At 42.6% G+C, this 23,417-nt stretch overlaps 1 protein-coding gene across 1 annotated transcript; it reads right to left on the bottom strand.

Annotated features, from left to right (window-relative positions):
• Positions 1 to 754: 754 nt before the first annotated feature.
• Positions 755 to 21,696, bottom strand: kifbp (kinesin family binding protein; the record flags this gene model as incomplete). The annotated part of the gene is made up of 13 exons (XM_083760125.1): positions 755 to 2,457; positions 4,040 to 4,225; positions 7,194 to 7,368; positions 9,254 to 9,416; positions 11,175 to 11,249; positions 11,784 to 11,930; positions 12,511 to 12,623; positions 16,088 to 16,181; positions 16,438 to 16,562; positions 17,497 to 17,555; positions 20,255 to 20,334; positions 20,676 to 20,774; positions 21,235 to 21,696. The coding sequence occupies 13 exons, from the start codon at positions 21,694 to 21,696 to the stop codon at positions 2,295 to 2,297; spliced, it is 1,941 nt and encodes a 646-aa protein (XP_083616251.1). The 3' UTR covers positions 755 to 2,294.
• Positions 21,697 to 23,417: the final 1,721 nt, after the last annotated feature.

A 23,417-nucleotide genomic window follows, 5' to 3' on the forward strand; every position in this document is an offset into this window, starting at 1 on the left:
ATCTCCAGAGTAATTAATACACGTTATAAATCTTGAGATATCAATCTTTTGGAGTTTTGACTCAGCCATCATGTAAGTGCATGCACGAGAGAGAGGGGGGGGGGGGGGGATTCAGCAGTGTCTCATGTGAATGTGATATGACGCACATCACACTAAGAACCAAATCATTGTGTATCTGTTGTTCTTGATTGGATATCCGGGCCTGAAAATGTAATTGTCTAAGCAGTATAGAGAATGTGAGACTCATGTTACTGGCACAAACGATCGACTTTTATGTAGGCTGCTTTACGTGTATTTTGATGCAAATACTTTTGTACTTTTACTAAAGTAAAATTTAGTTTTTTAACTCATAATTGAGTATTTCTCCAGTGTACACATAAGTAAACAAATGTGAGTACATCACTTACATCACTGGGTAAGTGCAATGAACATACATTTGCAAAACAACAGGGTAAAGTGATCAAGGAACTAGAGTGCCAGGTCAGTAAGTAAAATAAAATGGGTTGTAAAATGAACTGGAATGCTTCGGTGCCCCACATACCTGCAAAGTAGAATTTGCAGCATCATTTCATCATTCGGGTCTACTCTTTTTGGTTACATTTGTACACTCGTTACAAATGGATACATTTAAATTGAAGATTTTCTCTGTGCATGTAACTGCGAAAGAGATTCGACATCAGTAACAAGAACAAAATAACAATATTCTAAATTGAGTTAATGTTAAGATATCTTTTTATTTTAGACCAGCAAAAAACAAAAAAAGGTTGTTCAGATTAATAATTTAAAGCATGGTTTAACAGACATGGATTAAGAGGTTCATCGTGTCAATCTGAGCTGGGATTCTTTGCCAGTACACATCCCAGATTTAGATTCTCTTGCTGTGTCCAAGGCCTGTTAAAACAGGCCATCACTCTTGTCCTATTGTAGAGACCCAGCAGAGACAGACCCTGGAAAAAGGCTGCCAACACTCCTGGATCATGCAGGAGTCTCCTGTATTGGTCATTATTAAAGATGGTACTAGTACTTACATCTACTCCGTCAAAGTTTCTAGGGGAGGAACCCCGCTTGGGGAGTCCCCCCCACCGCCCCCAAACAGTGGACTGGATTCTCACAGTCCAATGTTGGCAGCTCTGCCCTGGACACTTTTTGGTTCACCAGCCCAGAACAAAAACCTCGTCTCAGGCGAAACTTTGTCATGTCTGTGAAGCCAACTCTTCATAACATACAGTAATCAACAATTTACAGTCAGTATTATTATTTATTACACAATATTAATTTGTTATTATTTATCTATATACACACAATAAAATATGGGTGACTTCTCAACTCCTCAGAAAGCCACTTAAGTTCAAGGCAAGTCATAATGGATGAAGCTGGAATCATGCAGGACGGATATGGATGTCTGAAAAGCTATTGGCGTCTTCGGATGGATGACTGGATGGATCAGGGCTGCGGTCAATTTATACACGTTTGATATTATGATAGTGCCGCACTTAATCAGTTGATCAGACATCCAGTTCCTGTAGCTGTTGGGTAACAGTCATCATGGCTTTAAAGTAACTGGTCGTATATGACAGCATAAAAAAAGAACTATCTACTCCACAAAGTATATTCACTGTACCGACACATCAGCCTAGAAAAAGCCTGTCAGTCAATATTAATAATCCATTCAGTTCCTTTAGCATTGGTAGCAACCATTTCGTTTTTTTTACCAGTTTATTTAGTGGTTCCTTGAGGGGGTTCTAAAGGATAACTCTGAGAGTGCACAAAAAAAAAGATACACTCTACACTCTCAGGCCTCTTTTCCACCAACATAACTTTGGTTAACTGATAGATTCTTGGAACCTTGGTGCCGTCACAGAACCGGTGGCCATTTTCTGGTTCCGGTTCAGAAGCAACTTTTTAGGGTTGTGGTTAATTTTCAGTGGAAACACTCTGAACTGATTCAATATTAGGCAGAGGGAAAAGAATAACTGAACCGGTTCAACCCCGGTGGAAAAGAACTCAACCGGTTCAACCCCCGGTAGAAAAGAACTGAACCGGTTCAACTCTGGCGGAAAAGAACTGAACCGGTGGAAAAGGGGGCCTCAGCGTTATGGGGATCTTTAAAATAAAAAGGTTTGAGAACGACTGATTCAGACTAACTGGCTGACTGGCCGATGACAAATCTGTTAACGAAACGAGGCAGACAGCCAGTAAGCAGTCAAGTCTGTCAACGAACCCATGTTGCCTTTCAGTTATCGTCTGTATTAAAGCTTAGCTTTGAGACAGTTGATCTTGATGTTGTCTTAGTTTCAGTTGTTGTCTGAAACTTGACAGTTGTCGTCTGCGTTCAGCTTGGTTTTGAGACGGTTGATCTTGATGGGCAGCAGGCTGACCATTTCCTGGCTCAGCTCCAGCTCCGTTTCCACGGCAGCGGCGGCCTCTGGGTGGAGCTCACAGTACTGGACCACGTTCCTGCAGACAAAGAGGTCAAAGGAATACAAATGAGGCGACCTGTTTAAAAGTAGTGCAGCTGTACATATACATACAGTAGTTTAAACTTAAAGAACACAAGGGATGACTTATTTTCTTTGAGCTCATATTCTACAGTTCTCAACGTGGGTATATGGATATTTGAAAATAGACAATCTACACTATTTCGTTGGAATATATATGTATACTGTATATATATGGGTGTCCGTGGCTAAATACATATTAATTTGGGGGATCTACAGAACCAGTGAGACCGCTGGGGGATTCCCGTCCCAGGGTTGATGTCGCAGTGAGCGGAATTTGGCAGCTTGCTTTGTCGTCATTTCCTAAACATGGCTATGTAGAGCATTCATTCACAGACTCAGGGGGCCGTAGTGGCTGAATGGGTAGAGAGAGGCCGCCTGGGAATGGGAAGGTCACTGGATTGTTTGCACCCCTGCCTGCCCAGAGTGACAAAGTGTCAAAGTATCTCTGAGAGGGTTAAGACACTTAACCCATTTAGGCCCAACGTCGAAATAAAAAAAAGTCTTCAAAATCCAGACAGTTTTCTGAAAAACCTCATGTTTCTGTATCGGTATCAATATTTCATGTCAAGGACCTCAAAAAATTTGTAATTGGCCTCCGACCCCCATCTGAAAATATGTTGTTCCAGGGACCTCCCCAGAAGCAAAGATTTGAGTTAAAAACGTTCGGTCTGATATTCAAAGATTTGAGCTTGCAGATCTGCTATTTTTCAATAGCTAAAGTATAACGTAACGCTTAAAACATCAAAAGGGGCTCCCGCCCAAAAAGGGTTAAACTCTGTCAGCTGGGTGTCTGGGTGCTGAATTAATGCCGCCCTCTGCTCCTAATAAATTAGGATGGGTAAATTAATTCAGCGGAAAAAGATTTTACAGTGACAAATAACTCTTCATTGACATAATTTAGCTGTAGTCTGCATATTTGTCACTGTACGTCTGCACATATAGGGCTGTATTTTGCGTGTCTTAAGTACCAGGTCTTATTCGGGAATATTATTAGGGAATAAGACCTGGTACTTAAGACACGCAAAATACAGCCCATAGTGTATGCGAGTTTTATCCTATGCACTTAAATGAGTGGTTTTCAGCCCTTTTCATATCAAGGTCCATTATTTATTCAGCATTTGAGCCACGGACCACCATTTGATGAAATTTAGCCTCACAGACTCAAAACTTATAATATTTAATTTGTTGTCCATGATGTACATTGATGTGTGGTGCCATAGGAGAGATAACAGGCAAATGTTGATGACAATTATTTCACTACATTCTCTAATTGTGTGTAGACTTATTGTAAATTAAGTAATGCAGATGTTTAACAATAATTTAACTCTTGGGAGCGTACAATGAAACCAAAGGGGTCCATTTGGATTCATTTTACGCTCTCAAGAGTTAAAAATCTGGGATCAAAGGGTTCCATTTGGTTACCAACTCTCCATCATTTAGCTGGGGACCACCTGGAACTCCCTCGAGGACCACTGGTTGAGAACCACTGACTTAAATTATACATGTTTAATCCAGCATGATATGATATACAGTCATACTTGTAGTTCTCCAGGGACAGATGGAGGTTGTCCAGCTGAGTGGAGAGAACAGGACTGATCAGCCTGCTGTAGAGTCTGGCCACCCTGAACCGAGCCACCAGGGCCGGCCTCAGAACCTCCTCCTCCAGTCGCTCTGGGAACTTCCCATCTGGGGAACGCAGAGAGTCCAGGAACATCTGGAAATACCTGCGTGGAGGGGGAGAGGCATTTAGTCCAGGAACATCTGGAAATACCTGGGTGGAGGGGGAGAGGCATTTAGTCCAGGAACATCTGGAAATACCTGCGTGGAGGGGGAGAGGCATTTAGTCCAGGAACATCTGGAAATACCTGGGTGGAGGGGGAGAGGCATTTAGTCCAGGAACATCTGGAAATACCTGGGTGGAGGGGGAGAGGCATTTAGTCCAGGAACATCTGGAAATACCTGGGTGGAGGGGGAGAGGCATTTAGTCCAGGAACATCTGGAAATACCTGGGTGGAGGGGGAGAGGCATTTAGTCCAGGAACATCTGGAAATACCTGGGTGGAGGGGGAGAGGCATTTAGTCCAGGAACATCTGGAAATACCTGGGTGGAGGGGGAGAGGCATTTAGTCCAGGAACATCTGGAAATACCTGGGTGGAGGGGGAGAGGCATTTAGTCCAGGAACATCTGGAAATACCTGGGTGGAGGGGGAGAGGCATTTAGTCCAGGAACATCTGGAAATACCTGGATGGAGGGGGAGAGGCATTTAGTCCAGGAACATCTGGAAATACCTGGATGGAGGAGGAGAGGCATTTAGTCCAGGAACATCTGGAAATACCTGGATGGAGGGGGAGAGGCATTTAGTCCAGGAACATCTGGAAATACCTGGGTGGAGGGGGAGAGGCATTTAGTCCAGGAACATCTGGAAATACCTGGGTGGAGGGGGAGAGGCATTTAGTCCAGGAACATCTGGAAATACCTGGGTGGAGGGGGAGAGGCATTTAGTCCAGGAACATCTGGAAATACCTGGGTGGAGGGGGAGAGGCATTTAGTCCAGGAACATCTGGAAATACCTGGGTGGAGGGGGAGAGGCATTTAGTCCAGGAACATCTGGAAATACCTGGATGGAGGGGGAGAGGCATTTAGTCCAGGAACATCTGGAAATACCTGGATGGAGGAGGAGAGGCATTTAGTCCAGGAACATCTGGAAATACCTGGATGGAGGGGGAGAGGCATTTGATTAATTTGCCGGTTTCATTCATAGAGCCTTTCGTGGGGATGGTCGTGGGTTAAAACTAGGGATGTCAATTATCGATTCATGAATTAATTGTTAATTGATAACTTTATCGATCGATTAACCGGTTCGTTGATAAGTGGCGTTTTTCTTTCTTTCTTATCTGAGGATATTAATTTCCCTCAATGTCTAACACCAGTGAGACGCCTAAGGGCGAGGTCATATAAGGAGCGTGTCTTGAGTGTACAGGGTTTGATGAGGTCATATCAACATTATGGAATGTCAGAACAGGTCAGCTCCATATATGAGATCTAAGGGTGGTAGCGGGGACATTCTCTTGTGTACACAGGGTTTGATGAGGGCCGGGACTTAATTTTCGGCGGCTGCCGGGCGCAGCTGCACTAATAACTTTGGGGCCGTCTAGAGTTTGACTGGACAGGTATCAGTCAAATGGGAGACATCGAAGAGGAAGGATGGATGGGGAAGGATCAACATATGGAATGTCAGAACAGGTTCCGACATATATCCATAGGGTTTGAGGTCAGATGTAGAGTTGCTGGCCAATATTGATGACATCAGTGATCTCAATATATGGTCGCAATAAAAATCTACATTTTGCTGATATACAGAAAGAATACAAAAGGCATGTAATATTTCTTAATCAAATATTTGACCATTTGAGATACAGGGCCAGGCAATGGCATCTTTATATGAGGAATAAAATTAAATGAAAAGTGCACTGTCTTGTCAGTCACATCACATGCAAAAGCAGAGACGTTTCTGTGGCTACCAAGGTGGTGATAAGACATTTTTTTTAACCGGCCCACATGTGCGTTCCTCTGCCACGCGCACACAGACAGCATTATATTCACAGAAAACCGCCCAATGATAGAACCGCAGATAAACTATTAACATCCCTAGTTAAAACCCCGCCTGGGGTCGACGTCAGCAAGGGCGTGCGCTCGCCAACGGGTTCTTATCGGCACCAAATCAAATGGGTTAAAATCTGAGCCAAACCTCCTGTGAGGAGGCGTATCTGAAGCCTGTTCAGGACCAGTCTCCAGACGTAACGGATGATGATGATAACATTTTTATTAAAATGTATAACAAAATTATTATAATAAATACAGTATATCCACACACAGAGCTTTTAAAGGGTGTGCAATAAAAGTACTGCTTTCCCCACAAAACATTATTGATTCTGTCATGTTGTTGGACTGACATAATTTAGTTTACCTCTATAAGCTGATGGCCTCCATTATCCATGTGTGCTTCAGTAATTTTTGGGTAAGGTGTTGCTTTTTTCCCTAAAGAAATTATTTGCGGCAGCCATTTACCTTAAAATGAAGCACACCACAATTGTGCCTCACATGTGGTGAAATATCAACTCTGGTGCAACAAGGTGTTGGAAAAGAGTGACATCTAGTGGCTGAATGTCGTCAACCCGAGGACTATTCTACAAATGTCTTCTAAATCCTGACAGTTTTCTGAAAAACCTATGTTTCTATGTCAGTGGTTCCACAAATATATGTAATTGGCGGCCGACCTCCAGCTGAAAATATGTTGTTCCAGGGACCCCCCAGAAGCAAAGATTTGAGTTAAAAACGTTCGCTCTGAAAGAATATATATTCAAGATTTGCACCACATTTTCATGATTGAAAAATAGCAGATCTACAAGCTCTTAGCGCGGCACTCGGTGCGCTAGATCTGCTGTTTTTCAATAGCTAAAGTATAGCATAATGCTTAAAACACCAAAGGGGTTCCCGCCCAGAATGGGTTAAGTACTGTGAAAATAATGGTGATTATTTGTAGTGCGATGCGATACAGATATGGCGTTTTTATGCCCGCTTATATATTATATTTTCGCTAGAGATTATATTGTGCATCTTTAGATACAAGTATAACCACACACACACACACACACACACACACACACACACACACACACACAGAGTACTAACTTGGTGGATGAAGAACACAGGTGGTTGAACTTCTTAACGGTGTGGTGTTCCAGGGCCTCCGTGTCATCCTGTCTGTTGGCCAGGGTCAGCTTCAGGTCCATCATCTCGTTGTAAGTCTCAGCCAACTCAAACATCAACTGTCTGCGTATCAACAGATAGTACTGGGAGTTCAGGTCTACAGGTCCATGGATGGGATGGAATGGACAAAAGAGTGACACGTAGTCAAAAAGTAGCATTGCCAATAGGCACAAAAACCATGCTTGATTTGATTATGCTCTTGAATCTTCTTTTTCTATCTATCCTTTTTTGCACTCTCTCCCTTTCTTTAATTAAGTTTTTGAGTGGTGCAACCACTCCTACATCCAGCAACGTCCGTGTACCTGTGTGTGTATCTGTTTGTTTGTTTGTATGTACAGCACGAGTATGTTACATATTTATACCAGTAGGGGGCACCAGAGATAGAGAAGAAATTGGAACGATACAGAGAAGAAATTGGACGATACAAATTGGAATGATACAGAGAACCAATAGACGGGAGTTGCACCACTCGGTTCACACTGGTGTGATTTTTTATTTTTGTATTACTATTCTACAGTTATTGTATTAGCCCCGATACGTTCCCTCAGTCCCCACACTCATTCTGTAGCTCCGAGATGAGGTCACGAATCCAAGCCCACCCATAGCGTTTCAGAAACGCCGTATGGTTTCCACAACTAACTACCGCTGCTTACCCTTTTCTGCAGATTGTATCCAAAATCCAAGTTGCGGCATGAAACGAGCGTTTAAATCGGTTGTTTAGTCAGCCGCTTCCATTTCCATGTTTCTAGGAAGTTGTGCATGTGCATGTCGACTGAACTGAAATCAGTTGGACAATCTAATTCCACATTTGACCAGGGGCGGCACCGGAGAGGCGCTAAAGCTTTTCAACTTCCTTGAAAAACATGGAAGCGGCCGACTATACAACCAATTTAAACGCTCGTTTTAATGCCGCAACTTGGATTTTCTTGGCCGTTCCTAAATTAAATTTAGTTTAGCTCGTTAACAGATCTGCACTTTTTGGATACAATCTGCAGAAAAGGGTAAGCAGCGGTAATTGTGGAACCCATGCGCCGTTTCTGAAACGCAATGGGAGGGCTTGGATTCGTGACCTCATCTCGGAGCTACAGAATGAGCGTGGGGACTGAGGGAACGTTTCGGGGCTATTATTGTATATGCTGCTGCATTGTCTGAAGGAAGCCAAACCAAAATAATGACTCTTACACTCTTATGTACCTGTACACACGATGTAACAATAAAGTACAACCTTGAACGGAAAGGAAAGGAAATTGTGCATACAACCTACGCTAAATAATTGAATTAATACATTATATTTTGTTCTAACATGCTTCTTCTCATCTCTCCTACTTTAATCCAATCTATTCTTCAGTCTCCTCTAGTAGGTAGGTAGGGATAGATAGATAGATATACTTTATTGATCCTCGATGGGATATACTACTCTAGTCTGTTGTATTCAGTTATATATATTTTTTTATCCCACGATTGGGCATTACACACACTGGGCGTTACACTCACTCTGCCAACCTAGGGAGAGCAGCGGACTGACCTCATGTTTTCATCTATGCATGAGGAGTCTTGTCACCTGACAGAGGGGAGTTTCCCCAGTTGGACGTACTGTAGTGGAAGGAACACATTATTCCAACCAGTTCCTTTCCCCAGCATCAGGCAGTATAGAGACCAGGATTACTGCATGTTTTTTGTGAGAGTACCTACCCTAAGGGACACAGGGAGAACATGCAAACTCCACACAGAAAGGCCCTTTTGCCAACCCCACCTGGGGTATGGGCACTGATGACGCGGAGGAGAGAACACTCCCCCAGCGGGAATCGAACCCAGGACCTTCTAGCTGCGAGGCGACAGCGCTACTGACTGCGGCATCGTGCCCCCCCCCCATTCATATTATTAAATATTATGTTAAGATGAATAGAGTCCAGTTCCCTTCGAGTGTAATGGTGGCCCAGTTGAACCCGATGTCCCGTGACGTGTCACGTGTCAGTACCTACCCATGCAGATTGGTTCCATCATGTCGACTCGTCGTTTGTGCATCTTGCAGCGTCGCTCCAGGTCATCCTCGAAGAAAGCCAGGGACCTGAACAGAGCACTGTGGTCCCGTAAGATCTCCACGTGGTCCGTCACATAGCCGTCCATCTCAAAGTACTCCTTAGCCTGGACGGGTCCAAAGACAACCATTACATTTATGCACACATTTTATTCATTTAAAAAGTCTTCTTACAATTTAAGACAGAGGTCAATTCCCTCCTGCATACTGTGGTCCCCGTTATTGCCAACTCCACTCAATGTGTAGACCATAGACATATAATAAAGGCTAGATGGCGCAAGGCAGTCTCTGGCGTCGTTCGCCAGCGTCCATCTTGCTTCAGTGAAGTTCTATGGTAGCTGTTGATCAGCTCAAACAATCGCTGAAAGCTTACAGATTTACAAATGGTTTATATTACAAACGTTATCATGTGGCTATGATTCAGGATGCTTATCCGCTTAACCCATTCAGGAACCCCTTTTGGTGTTTTAAGCATTACCTTAGCTGTTGAAAAATAGCAGATCTACAAGCTCATAGCGCGGTACTCGGTGCCGCGCTACGAGCTTGTAGATCTTCCATTTTTGAAAAATCGTGAAAATGTGGCACAGATCTTTCAATATATTCTGTGTGTGAGTGTTTTTAACTAAAATCTTTGCTTCTGGGGAGGTCCCTGGAAAAACATATTTTGAGATGGGGGTCGGCGGGCCAATTACATATACATTCTGGGGGTCCTTGACGTGAAAAAGGTTGAGCACCACTGACATAGAAACATAGGTTTTCCAAAAAACTATAGGATTTGGAAGAATTTTCTTTGTAGAATCGTCCTGAGGTCTAAATGGATTAAAGTTATTTTTATATGAAGGTCCATTATACATATGCAGTATCATCTGACGTTTATAACAAACCAAACCGCTTGAAAGTCAGTTGAAAACTGAGCAAATTATGGTTATTTTAAAAGCACATGCCCCATAGTTATAGTGGGCAAGCTACCTGTAGCAAGATGGCTGCCATGTGGCGATGTCGCTCTCCATTGGCCAGCAGCGCGGGTGAGCCACATTCGCCTGGCTAATAAGCCAGACTAATATCACACTGTCAATTTTCTTTTTCAACGGCTGATTCACGTCTGGCTTATTACCCGCTCTTATATATATCTACGGTGTAGACAACCTGACAGTGACATGTTTCACTGTGAGAACCACACATGGGTTCAACCAGGTTTTGAGCTAAGATTTGTTAATTTGCCTATTAACAAAAAGGTTGTAAAAAGTGTTTTTACATAATAACAATAACAATAACAATAATAATAATAATAGCTCTTTTCTATGCACTACATGGCCGTGCCTACTGAAAGTGCTACATAATGGTTTCTGGTATTAGTAGAGCCATAGAGTAAAGCTATAACAGTAATGGGACCATAGAACAACGGCACAATAACACTACACAGTATTGTAGCAATTCTACTGTCTTGCATAGCCAGGACAGAGATTGTCTACGGCCTGTTGTGTCTGGCCTGTTCTGTACCATTCTGATCTTATCTTCTGCTAGGCATGTCATATATCCGCTGTTCATACTGTAAATATTTCTCTGTGTCTGTCTAATAAACCAGAATGTACTGTATGTGCGTCGAACAGACTAGAATGTATGTGTCTATGTGCAATACAGCCTGGTGTTGCCGTATGTTCTCCGTGCCTGCGACTCAGCTGATCCTCACCCACCACCTCTTTGGTTTAGATGGAGACTCATGGAGACAAAATCACTTAGTGCATACCACTAGAACTGAGAAACTTAGAAGAGAATGGGCATCCTACTAAACTTCAGTGAATAAATGTGTGTGTGTGTGTGTGTGTGTGTGTGTGTCACTGTGACTGTGTGTGTGTACTGTATACCTGTGTGCAATAGTTTTGTCCTACTAGAAACACAGCTCTGGCCTCAGTGAAGTCCAACGGGAACATATATTGCACCTGGAACATAGAAACTACTTTGAGGGTTATGTAAACCGGAACTGTAATTTGCCCTCTGAAGGCACTCAGAGACAGAAAGGTGACAGAACATATTTTACAATGCTTTTTAAACAAGAAAAATAAAAAATAAAAAAACGCATTTGTTTTGTACATGCAAAACAAAAAAAGCTAAGAACGAATACTGGAATGAAGCAATATTATATAGATTTGAGATTCCAGTCATACGACTTTAAATATTATCAATGCTGAAGATCATATTTTTTTTTTTTTTCATTTATATTTTTTGTCCCACGATTTTGTAACCCATTTTTCACCCCTGTGTCAAAACATCCTGTGATGTGATCCTGGGCTCTACACACCCTCCGCCAACCTAGGGAGAGCAACGGACTAAACTCATGCTTCCTTCATGCTTGAGTGTCCAAGTTGCTCCTTTACACCTGAAGATCATATGAATTGTAGTACTTATTGTAAAAACAGAAATTGCTACTACGTCTACTACTACTGTACTAGGAATAGTGATAATCATGTATAGACCTTCTCCTCTAGGCTGGCGATGGAGTCAAAGGTGTCTTCAGAGCCAAACACTAGAGTGCTCTTCTTCCCTTTCTCCTCCTCCTCCTCCAGTCTCCTCGCTCTCTTCAACTCCTCCTGGCGATCCACATCCAGATCCCCGATGTTGTCCTGACAGTGCATGACAACACACACACACACACACACACACACACACAGACACACACACACACACACACACACACACACACACACACACACACACACACACACACACACACACACACACACACACACACACACACACACACACACACACACACACACACACACACACAACATATTTTAAGCGTATGTTTGTTTTTAGAGTTCTAGTACAAACATGCACTCCCCCTAACCGCTTTTAACCTGGCGATGGTATTCTGGCTATGTCGGACTCGGGACTCATTATATTAAGTATCTAAAATAGTAGTCTCACGTAGCCAGACATTGTGGTTCAATGAAATATAAAGTAAGTAGTTAACCCATTCTGGGCGGGAACCCCTTTTTGGTGTTTCAACTAAGCATTATGTTATACTTTAGCTATTGAAAAATAGCAGATCTACGGTGGCGCGCTACGAGCGGCGCACTACGAACTTGTAGGTCTGCTATTTTTTTAAATCTAATATTTTTTTATTTAAACGTCAGGTCTAAATGGGTGTTATCCAAAAACACTCATGTACAGACCCACACACATGATTCCATTAATTACCTCTAGTAGCTTCTTGGCATCTTGCAACAGATTGAGACAATATTTGATCCAACACCGAGCTATCTCTGCCCTCTTCTGTCTAAGCTGGTCTCTGCGTTCACTCTTTGCCTCACCTGAGAGGGAGAGAGTGTAAAGAAAAGGACAGAGCAGAAAGAGTGACACAGAGGGTGTGAAAACAAAGAGAGAGAGAAGGTACTCAGTGCAGCGCTATGGGCTTGTAGATCTGCTATTTTTCTTTTCAATCATGAAAATGTGGCTCGAACGAGCGAACGTTTTTAACTCAAATATTTGCTTCTGGAGGGGGGGGTTCCCTGGAACAACATATTTTCAGGTGTGGTTTGGCGGCCAATTACATATTCATTCTGGGGGTCCTTGACATGAAAAACATTTAGCACCACTGACATAGGAACATAGGTTTTACAGAATACCGTTTTTCTAGAATCTGTTCTCAGGTCTAGACTACGGTCTAGAGTAGACTACTGGGCTAGACTACGTTCCGTTCAGGTAAAGAACCGACCACTCCGTCTGCCTCTATTTGGCCCCCTTACTACTAGTAACTAGTGTTAGGGGGCCCCGTGGGGCGTTCTCACATTCTAATACAGCTAGAAAACCACATTCTAGTGGCTACCAGCTTAGTAGAATGACTTGCTAGTCATTAGACTCCTAATCCACACCTCCCAGGTTCGAATCCCACTGCCGTCACTATTTTTCACTATTTTTCCAACAACCGCGGACTCGTTTCTTTTGCCGATAACGTAGTTTTAGGCCACGACGGAGGGGCGTAGTCTCTAGCGAACTTGAATCACGAGATCCACCACCACCAAGCACACTAAAGCGTGCAAGTTGCCGCGTCGAACGTTGCGAAGTTCGCTAGAGCCAACTCAGCCCTGTTCGTGTTGCAACTTGTTATGGACAGAATAGTAAATTATTACCCAACCCATGGCAATGCCAACACCGAGCAATATTTATTTCCCACCACGGCACAGAGTAACCTCACGTCAGTGTCACCAGACTACCCACCTCGGAGGAAGGTCTGGTAAGACGGGCAGTGTCGGAAGGACAATCAGAGGCAGGCGGGGGGGCAGGTCTTTACCAGACTGGGCCATGATTTTGAATCACGCCTCTTGGACACCTTTTCTGACATTAAAATTGCTGGAATTGCCGTCAAAGTGGTAATTTTGATCAAAACCTCAAGATCAAAATAGACAAACAGAGCTTCTCTTCCTGATCTTTCCAATACCATTTAAAAACAGCCTGCCCTGGTGAGTCGTGACTTCTGCTTAAAGAACCTGGGATTGGTCCTGGACAGTCAGCTGTCCTTCAATCAAAGCACACATTGCAGAGATTACTCGTTCCTGGAGGTTCTAGCACTAGAAGATCAGACTCTTCACTCACCCAGCTCCCAAACTTCGATCATTCCCAGGCTTGACGACTATTGCAACTTCCCCCTTTCTGTAATTCGTCTCATTACTCACTCAATGTCTTGCACACGGGAGAGCCCCACCCCCCCCCCCCCATGATCTGATCACACACCAAGAAGGGCCTGCAATGAATGTTCTATGAACAAACCTCTACAACTGATTCAGAATGTTCATGTCTCTCCACTTCTGCACTCACTCTACTGGCTGCCAGTTGTCAGTTCTTGTATGCAATTCAGAACACTGGTGATGGCCTACATTCCCTACAATGTTACAAAGGACATGGCAACCCCCAACTTGAATAATTACACGCCGACTTTCGGACACTTCCATCAGCAAACACAGGATGTCTGTGCCTCCCTTCCTTCCAACACCCTGGCCAGTGCTCTCAAGTGACCTAGGCTGCATTCAAATTCATAGGGTTGTTCCCTACTCCCCATACAGGGATCCAGACTCAGTGGACTCGAATAGTGATGATTTGACGTCAATATCAGTAGAGGGCGCTATAGGTCTGCGGGTTCATGTACTTTTTATTTGCATTGTAATCCCCATAGGGCTTTTTCATATCGCCTCATATAAGAACTGTTTGAAAAATAAACAAATCATCCTAGCCGTTTCACTCATTTGGATATGAAGAATCAACTGACTACAAGAAACCAATCAAAACAAATGTTACTGCTGCTCAATTAGTTACAATTTCGCTAGAAACAGACTATCAAATAAGTGACTGCAGGCTGTCGTAAACAATACGACAAGGACGGTTTTTGTTAAATTATTTTTAAATTCATGGATGAAGGAAGAAAGGAATGAATGAATGAAAATGTTTGCAGGCATGTAGGCCTATGTCTATGATAAAAAGATTATTGTCTTAAAATAACATTAAATCCAGCATTATGAATCCATTATCCACCACCTTGACAATATGAAAACATCATCAGCATGATTAACCACATGAAGCCCCGCTAAGCCTGGGGGGGAATACGGCAAAAATAGCCGATTCTATAAGCAAGTCCGTGTTGTGAGCTTGTAGATCGGCTACTTTTGGTAAAGAATTAACCAGAATCTGCTGTTAACAGAAACAGCAGTCCAATAAATTGCCTTCTAGGCCTACATAATGAGGTTCTTAGGCCTACATAATGAGGAATTATTAATAAAACATATGTTCGTGACACAATTAATGTGTCTCACATGCATTATATTTAGCCTATGTTTGTGATAAAATAGGTTATTCTCGCAAATATATTCTACAGCAACTGATTCCTCTCCTAACGTCATGCGCTGGGTGATACAATGAATTAGAATAGTTGCAAATTAATATACCGGTACTTGTTTTATTTATAAATCAAATCAAATCAAAACAATTGCAACAAAACAATTGCAAATAAATGCACTAGATCTGAGATCACGTCTCGAGATCTGTAGCTTCGAGGTCCGCCAGGGAAGAAAAGAGAGGGGGAAACAAATGTTTAAAAAGTACATTTGTACGTGTTGAAACTTGATTTCTTTCGCTGGTTCAAATTCTGCCTCATCTGAGTTGGAGTGCATGCATGCAGAAGCAGCGCACGCGCGCAAACATGTGTATCTGTGCTCAAGGGCGAGCTTGTGCAATGCATTATGGGGTAATTTGCTTCGCTGCGGCAATGTAGTGACCATCGGATGGTCCCTACAATTCCCGGTGCATTGTGGGATACTTCAGTCCACTACATTAGGGTGCAAAAATTCTCACTACACATTCGGACACTAAAACAAAATGGCGGAACCCCAAAGTAGTGCACTATATGGGGCATAGGGAATGAATTTGAACGCAGCCCTAGTCTTTCCCATCCTGGCTACAAAGCTGTGAAATGACCTCCTCCCTACTTCAGTAAGGAAGTGCAGACTCAAGACCCTATCTTGGGCACGCATGAACATTTATCCTTAAAACTTCTTTGCCATATTTTACCATTTTAGGATTGGTTTGGCTCATGTTGTGAGCTTGTAGATTGGCCATTGGAACTATTTTAAAATGTTTTTCAAAATCGTAAAAAATGTGAATAGTTTAGGCATAAGGGGTGGTGCAGCATATAGCACTCAGTCACCATATTCCGCAAGTGTTCTCAAACTAATGCAACTCTGTGAAGCATTGCAAGTTAAAGTTAACATATTAGCAATATACTTACTTTCCTGTGCTGCAGCCTCAGAGGGAAGTTCCCCTTCCAAGCCTGCTATGACAGTGGCTGCGGAGAGGCAATGTCTACCTTCCATGTAGCGGCCCTGAGAAACGCACACAGTACACACAGAAACACAAAGTGAAAACTACACTGCAAAGTAGAATTGCGAGAATTGGTGGAAATTGATGTGTTAAGTTGTAATGTAGACCAAGCAAGAATGGACAAATTGTAGTGAAAAGTCATGGAGATAATCCACTCCAAGGACATCAGTGCATACAGTATAATATACACATTAATTGTGTCAACAAAATTGATACAATGAACAAAATTTAATTAGGCTATTGTAAGCCATGCCATACCTTGGTAATGTAGTACTGTGATAATGTAGCAGCATTGAGAGCCCATTCCATCGGGTTGTACTGGTTTAGTTTTAACTGCCTCTGTAGTGTACTGTGACAGTAAGATGCAGCACGCTCAATCTCACCTGAGAAGCAAAATAAGCAGTATTTCATATATTATCAATTATTATTGAAATTATTAGTGGAAAAATTGCATAATTTTGCAAGCAGCTATTTCAGAGGACTGTTTTTGTGCACAACGGCTTAACTGATGACAAGAATCAAAATATTAGAAGAAAAGAAAAAATGAATTTCTGATCATTTCCATGGAAGCATTTGTTCTTCCAAGCTTGTAGTTGTACTTGGTGTGGAAAGTAGCAATGTGTGGGTCATAAATAATCCCAAGCTTCCCACTGGTAAACCTACACATTTGGGTATGGAACAAGTCTGCTACAAGTACCATACTGTTGGTTAAATGAGCAGCATAGTTCAACAAATATTTTACTCCAGTTGTAAAGGCCAGCTCATGTGAATGATCTATATGACGTGATCATTTTCACCACTTTGGGATGTTCAGGAGTTGACAGTAAAAGGGTTGCCCACCTGCCCCTGGTAGGCAAATCAAACTTTGGAGCAGGTGGAGTTTGCTTTCAGGTTGCTCAACAACTGGGCAAGTGCTCGTTTGAGAGCGGACGCAACCGTTAATAAACACAACACAAGATATCCGTCTAAACACCCGAACGTGGCCAGAGCGCTCCGTCTTCTGGTCTGTGGAATGTAAAATAAGATCCACGTTTCCAACAATGTGCAGTTTTCACTGTTGCTACACTTAAAAATATAAAATATCAAATGTGAACCCAAAGTCCTATTCTTAGCTATGTAGGGATTTGGCATAAACATATACTTTTTGGGTGTGCAACACCTTTGGGCTGGGCAACTCCGAGAGCTTAGTGTGAGACCCTAATGGTCACGGGTGAAGAGAAGATGTTGGCAGCTGCAGGTGCCATCAAGAGCTGAACTGTACATCGCAGCAAAAAGACCCAGAATACATAATTTGCCAACAACAGCAGCTCTACTCACCAAGATTCTTATAAACCTGAGCCACGTAGTAAAGGGTATGGGTGTAAGCCAACTCAAACCTAGAAGGAGACACAGAGAGATGGGGAGGCATGCAGATTAGAGAGAAAGGGGAGAATGGAGTTAACACTTGATTGCTGGAGCAATACTGCAGTGATCGAACCTGACTCCGCCAGATGGGGGCGGCATTGAGTTCACTAGTTCAGTGGTTCTCAACTAGTGGTCCGGCCAACCAGTGGGCCTTGAGGGGGTTCCAGGTGCAGGTGGTCCCCAGCTAAATGATGGAAGAGTTGGTCACCTAATTACCATTATAGATCTTTGAGTGTAAAATTAAACCAAATGATTGTTAAACTTACTTATTACTTAAATCATGACTTAATACTTAAAATGTGTTACTTAACTCATAAGAAGACAAAAATCGTATCCAACGACAACAAAATATTCTCTTGGGTCTGAGAGGCTAAATGTCATCAAATGGTGGTCCGTGGCTCTGGGTGAGACGCCATCGATAAGTGCCTGTTGCAATTGTATTTCCTGATTTCCCTAGCGCTTTAAATTTGGAAATTTGTCTTCTATTCTTGAAAGCAAGCGAAGACATGACCTATATACATCTGAAACGATAGTTAGCGACAGCTACGTCATGTAATAGGATTGACAGGCGGTAAGCTTTTTTTTAATATATATATATTTGTTGTGGCTTTCGCCTTGATTCTTATTTTATAGAGGGATAGGTATACAGTAGGCTGACAGGAAATGGGGAGAGAGATGGGGGGGTGACATGCAGTAAAGGCTCTAGGGATCGGGAGTCGAACCCGCTGCACACTGCCAAACTGGATTACCAGCCAAGGTGCCCAGACGGCTACGCCAGCCGCCCGGGCCGACAGGCGGTAAGCTTCAATCTGGCGGAGTCAGGTTAGCGGTAGCCTGGGGTACACCTATGCTTTCTTTTTTCTTAATATTTGTTTTATTTGGAAAAAGCATTACATTATATATAGCATTTTTACATAGGACACAAATGCAATTCCCAAGATTTCCTTCTCTTTTTTTTTCACCCCTCTTCCCTCCCTCCCCCCTATCCCCCCTCCAAGTGGCTCCATCTCCAATGTCTCTGTATAGTCCTTTTTCTTTAGATGAGCTACATATGACGTCAAGTCCACTCTTAAACAGGGGCAACAGGGCAATATCACATTTCAGAAGGATAAAAAGAAGAAAAGAGTGGGCAGAAAAAGACAGACAAAAAACAACAACCAAATAAACGAAAGGATTTACATTATTGCTGAGGGGGACAAAAACAATACTGCTTTGGTCTTCGACCATGAGAGGAGGAAGGGTGTCTTAAACATTTTCTACAATCATAAAGCAGGCAATGGACCAGTGAGATCACACAAAGTCCGCTCTCAGAGGGGCAATGTGCACTATCCAGTTGTTCCAAATTTGGTAAAAATTGTATAATCTAGTTCTTAACATGTATGTTAATTTTTCCATTTTGAAAATATCTAGGACTATTCCATGCCAATCGTCCATTGTGTGTGATTGGGGTTAGCCATCTTCTTGTTATTGACTTTTTGCTGGCTGCCAAGAGCACCTGCAGTAGCTTTGTGTATCTCAACTGGTTAAGACATTCAAAGTGGCCCAGGTACAAGGTTGTGAAGTTAAAAGGTATTGGAGTATTAAATACTGAGCACAGTGATTTGTGAATATTGTTCCAAAACACCCTCAACTTGGGGCACCCCTAGAAAATGTTTTCTTTGCCCCACACTGCCTCCAGCACGGCCAATCATCACCTTTGTATTTTCCCTGATACGGGGTCTTAATATATCTAATAATATTTTTCCAACAATGCTCTCTCTAGTCCATAGAACAGGTTGAGGTAGACTGGAACTCCCAGATCCCTTCCCACACTTCCTCCGAGAGTTCAATTCCTGCATCCCTCTCCCATCTCTCTTTGATGTACAACATGCTTTCATTTTTAGCATCTCAAATGGCACCATATAACTCAGAGATGGATTTACTTGGCTCCACTGTGAGGGCTGACTTCAATATGAAAAAGAACTCTGATTCAAATGCAGAAAACTCTTTGAATTTACATTCTTGATTGATATAGTGACGCACCTGGTGATATCTGTAAAAGTCAACCTGTTCCAAACCATGTTTGACTTGTATTGATCTGAAACTATCGATTTCACTTCTTTGTATAAATGACATGTAAGTTGTGACACCTTTCTCTATCCATGACTTAAATCTTATGTCGCCTCTATTTGGGGCAAAATCTGTATCGAAGGCACACCATCTGAAAAGTTTAAACTTTTTCTTTTTAAACCACATGATCTCACCACCTATGCTTTCTATGGCATAGGCAGCGAAGGCAGAGAATCTGGACGCAGCTGCGCGACATGAGTGTGTGTGTACGTCAATTTAACAAAGGTGCAGATGATCAGAAATCAGCAAAGAGTGTTCGACGTTCGCGCTACTCTATGCCGAATTGTAGTGGACTCTGCCCCAGACTTTTTTTTCTTCCTGGAAATAAAAACGTCTGGGTTTCCCAGGCTAGGTTAGCAGTGATCTGGATTGTATTTTTTAATGTATTTTTTTGTGGCTTTCACCTTTATTTTTGGTGATCTGGATTGTTGATTTTTTTTCTGGGCATTCACCCTTCTGCTCTGGGTGTAGAGGTCCTGGTGTGCAACTCTGTACTTACGCAGCTTCTGTATTCTGTACCTTTCTCAATATGTAATGGTGTGTGTGTGTGTGTGTGTGTTACCTCTTTCTCCTCTCCTGATGAGTTAGCAGATTCTCTTCTGTTGAGAAGTACTCCGTCATGTCAGTAGGGGGAGTCCCTTCCTGAATAAATAGTAAACACAGGGCTCCTGATGTCTACTTGTTCATCAGCTGCTGCTAGTAAAACTAAAGTAGTTTTTTACTAAAACTAGTAAGTAAATCATTCAGTGAACCAATAGGTGTCCACAGACTCTAGATAGAGTACGAACCAGAAAGCAACCCTGTCAGTAATTAAGTTAGCCATGATCATACCACGGTGTATATTACTGCTGGCATGAGTATAGGCTACAACTCATTCATATTTCATTTCATAATTCATTCATAATTGCGTAGTATGCAACAATTGTGAACCAGTCACATACAATAAGACATCATTAAGAAAGCAGACAGTAAGCCAGCCTCACATCCTTCATGTATCGCAGATAGATGGACTCTGCTGTTTCCAGGAAGCCTTGAGCCGTCTCTGTCTCATCACGCCCAGCCCAGAGGATGCCTAGTTGGTTCTGATGGAGGACACAAGCATTAGAGCAGTGGTTCTCAACCAGTGGTCCTTGAGTGGGTTCCAGGTGGTCCCCTGGAGCTAAATGATGGAGAGTTGGCAACCAAAATGAACCCTTGTAGATCTTTAACTCTTGAGAGTGTAAAATGGACCCCTAAGGAGCATCAGCATTACTACGTCATTTTACAAGAAGTCTGCACAATTAGAGAATATAAATGTATTATTTTGATCATTGTTTGCCTGTTATCTCTCCTGGTACCACATCAACACAGCACAGAATTGTGGACAAAATCTTACGAGAACAAAATATTGTGGTCTGAGGCAAATGCCAAATAATGAATGGGCCTTTATAAGAAAAGGGATGAAAACCACTGCATTAGCGTGGTCTGACTTGAAAAGCTAGATGGCGTCAGTCAACAATAACACTATAGGCCTACACATGATAGTTATGTTTGCAGAATTACCCTGACGTTAATGAACAAGGACACGTTCTCGGGCGACACGGAGCATTTATCCAGCCGTTTCATGCAGTTCATCAGATGCTCCTGGCCCGCAGACAGCTCCTCCGTCTCGACGTGGTTGACACCCAGATAATACTCCACGGCTCCCAGCCTGGCGTCCCCCAGCCCAGCCCCAGAGTCACCACCACTGCCGCCGCCGAAGCCATCCAGCTCCTTCTCCCCGCCGTCCACTGTCTGCGGCCGGGCAACCCCATCTTCACCGCGGCTGTCATTCTCGCCCTCCTCTCCTCCAGCCTGGAAGTCCTTCAGTGAACAGTATATCTCCCTGAGCAGCTCTCTGGCCTTGTACTTGGAGCGGAACGGGTCGTTGGCAGGATCTTTGAGACATTCCACCTCGGACAGGTTTTGGGCGGTGGTGAATTTATCGCAGATAGCTCTCCACTCTGAGCTGTTGATGGAAGCCATGTTTGGCCAGAAGTGTGTGTGGATAGAGCAGGCCACTTAGGGCAGCGTCTAGAGAGCAGATCTAATGAACAGATTTAAGACTTCCGGTGGACGATCTCTTCAAAATAAGAGTACCCTCTAGAGTATTGAAAAAAGTTTCATTTGCATATTAAAACGACAAATTAAGCATTTAAATGATGCTATATGATGCTATAAGACACACATTATGTTTCTGTGTAAAAATAAGTAATTAAATCATTATAATAATAATAATAATAATAAAGTTATCTAAATGGTTAAATGCTATTCACTGGAGTGCATGGACTTTATAAAGTGGACACTGGACAAAAGACGGCTCCGCGAGGCAACTATCTGGACATACCCACACGTTCAGGGAGATGGCCTCTACCACACCCCACTCTCCGCTAAGCGGGAGAGGTGTAAAGTTCACAGCAGCAGACCTTCTACTGGGGTCAACGCTCAACAAAGTACCGTTTCCAGACCCAGAATGGACACTGGACAAAAGACGGCTCCGCGAGGCAACTATCTGGACATACCCACGCGTTCAGGGAGATGGCCTCTACCACACCCCACTCTCCGCTAAGCGGCAGAGGTGTACAATTCACGGCAGCAGACCTTCTACTAGGGTCAACCATAGAGTTATATACTCTAAGGGGTCAACGCTCAAAAAAGTGCCGTTTCACTGGCCTATAACAACAGACATTGTATGTGTGAAGTGGGTAAAGTAATACTATTACAGTTCTAATTACTGGTGTTGGAACACTAATGGCTCTGCATGCAATTGCAGTAAGTTATTACCAAAGTAATACTAATTACTTTGATAATTACTGGTGTTTGAACACTAATGTCTGCATGCATGACAATGGTAATGTCATTCACTATGTAGATCGGCCATTAACAGTAATAGTTAAATATACTACCTTTTTTAAGGTGTGTCTTTGTGATCAAACCAGTTTATTTTTACAGTGCTGTGTTTATACATTCCTGTTGTCCTGTCCTGTACTCCTCCAAACCATCTTTCTGGCTGGGCGGTGCCCAGGTATAGATGAGGTGACAACGATCGATCGTTATATATATAGTGGCCCTCTCCATAGCATTACATTTATAAAAGAATAAAAGAATACAGACAAGGCTTTGAAAGTTAGAAAAAAAATACCTTTTAATTAATCATTCAATCAATCAATTCAATGGAAAGAAAAAGGCATACAGTTTGCTTACGGTGTTTCTCATTCACTGTTACACAGAAGAAGAAAAAATCACTCTGCAAAATAATGATCATCACAATAAATCACAAATAAAACGCTAATTTAAAAGTTTCCAAATCCCTACAATATTTGTTTTTAAACATCACAATTTGTCTTAATGTGGACTGAGAAGCTACTTTAATAGTTTAGTAGTCACAGATTTGATCAATTTACTGCATGTGTGTGCGCATCTGTGTTAATACAGCAAACATTATTCAAACACATGCAAAACATGCAAAAACTACAAAGTCAATCAGTTACTCAAAAGCTTAGGTATACAACATGCAATGTACCTCAATGCAAACGTCACTCAAATGTATAATATGGTACAACATGCAATGTACCTAAGTGCACACATCACTCAAATGTATAAAAAGGTACAACATGCCGTAAGTACCTATAGTGCAAAGCATCACTGCAAACTGCAAACATAAAGTGCAAACATTGTACACACACACACACACACACACACACACA

Source organism: Protomyctophum parallelum (genome assembly GCF_964188405.1).
Source record: "Protomyctophum parallelum genome assembly, chromosome: 2".
Lineage (NCBI taxonomy): Eukaryota > Metazoa > Chordata > Actinopteri > Myctophiformes > Myctophidae > Protomyctophum > Protomyctophum parallelum.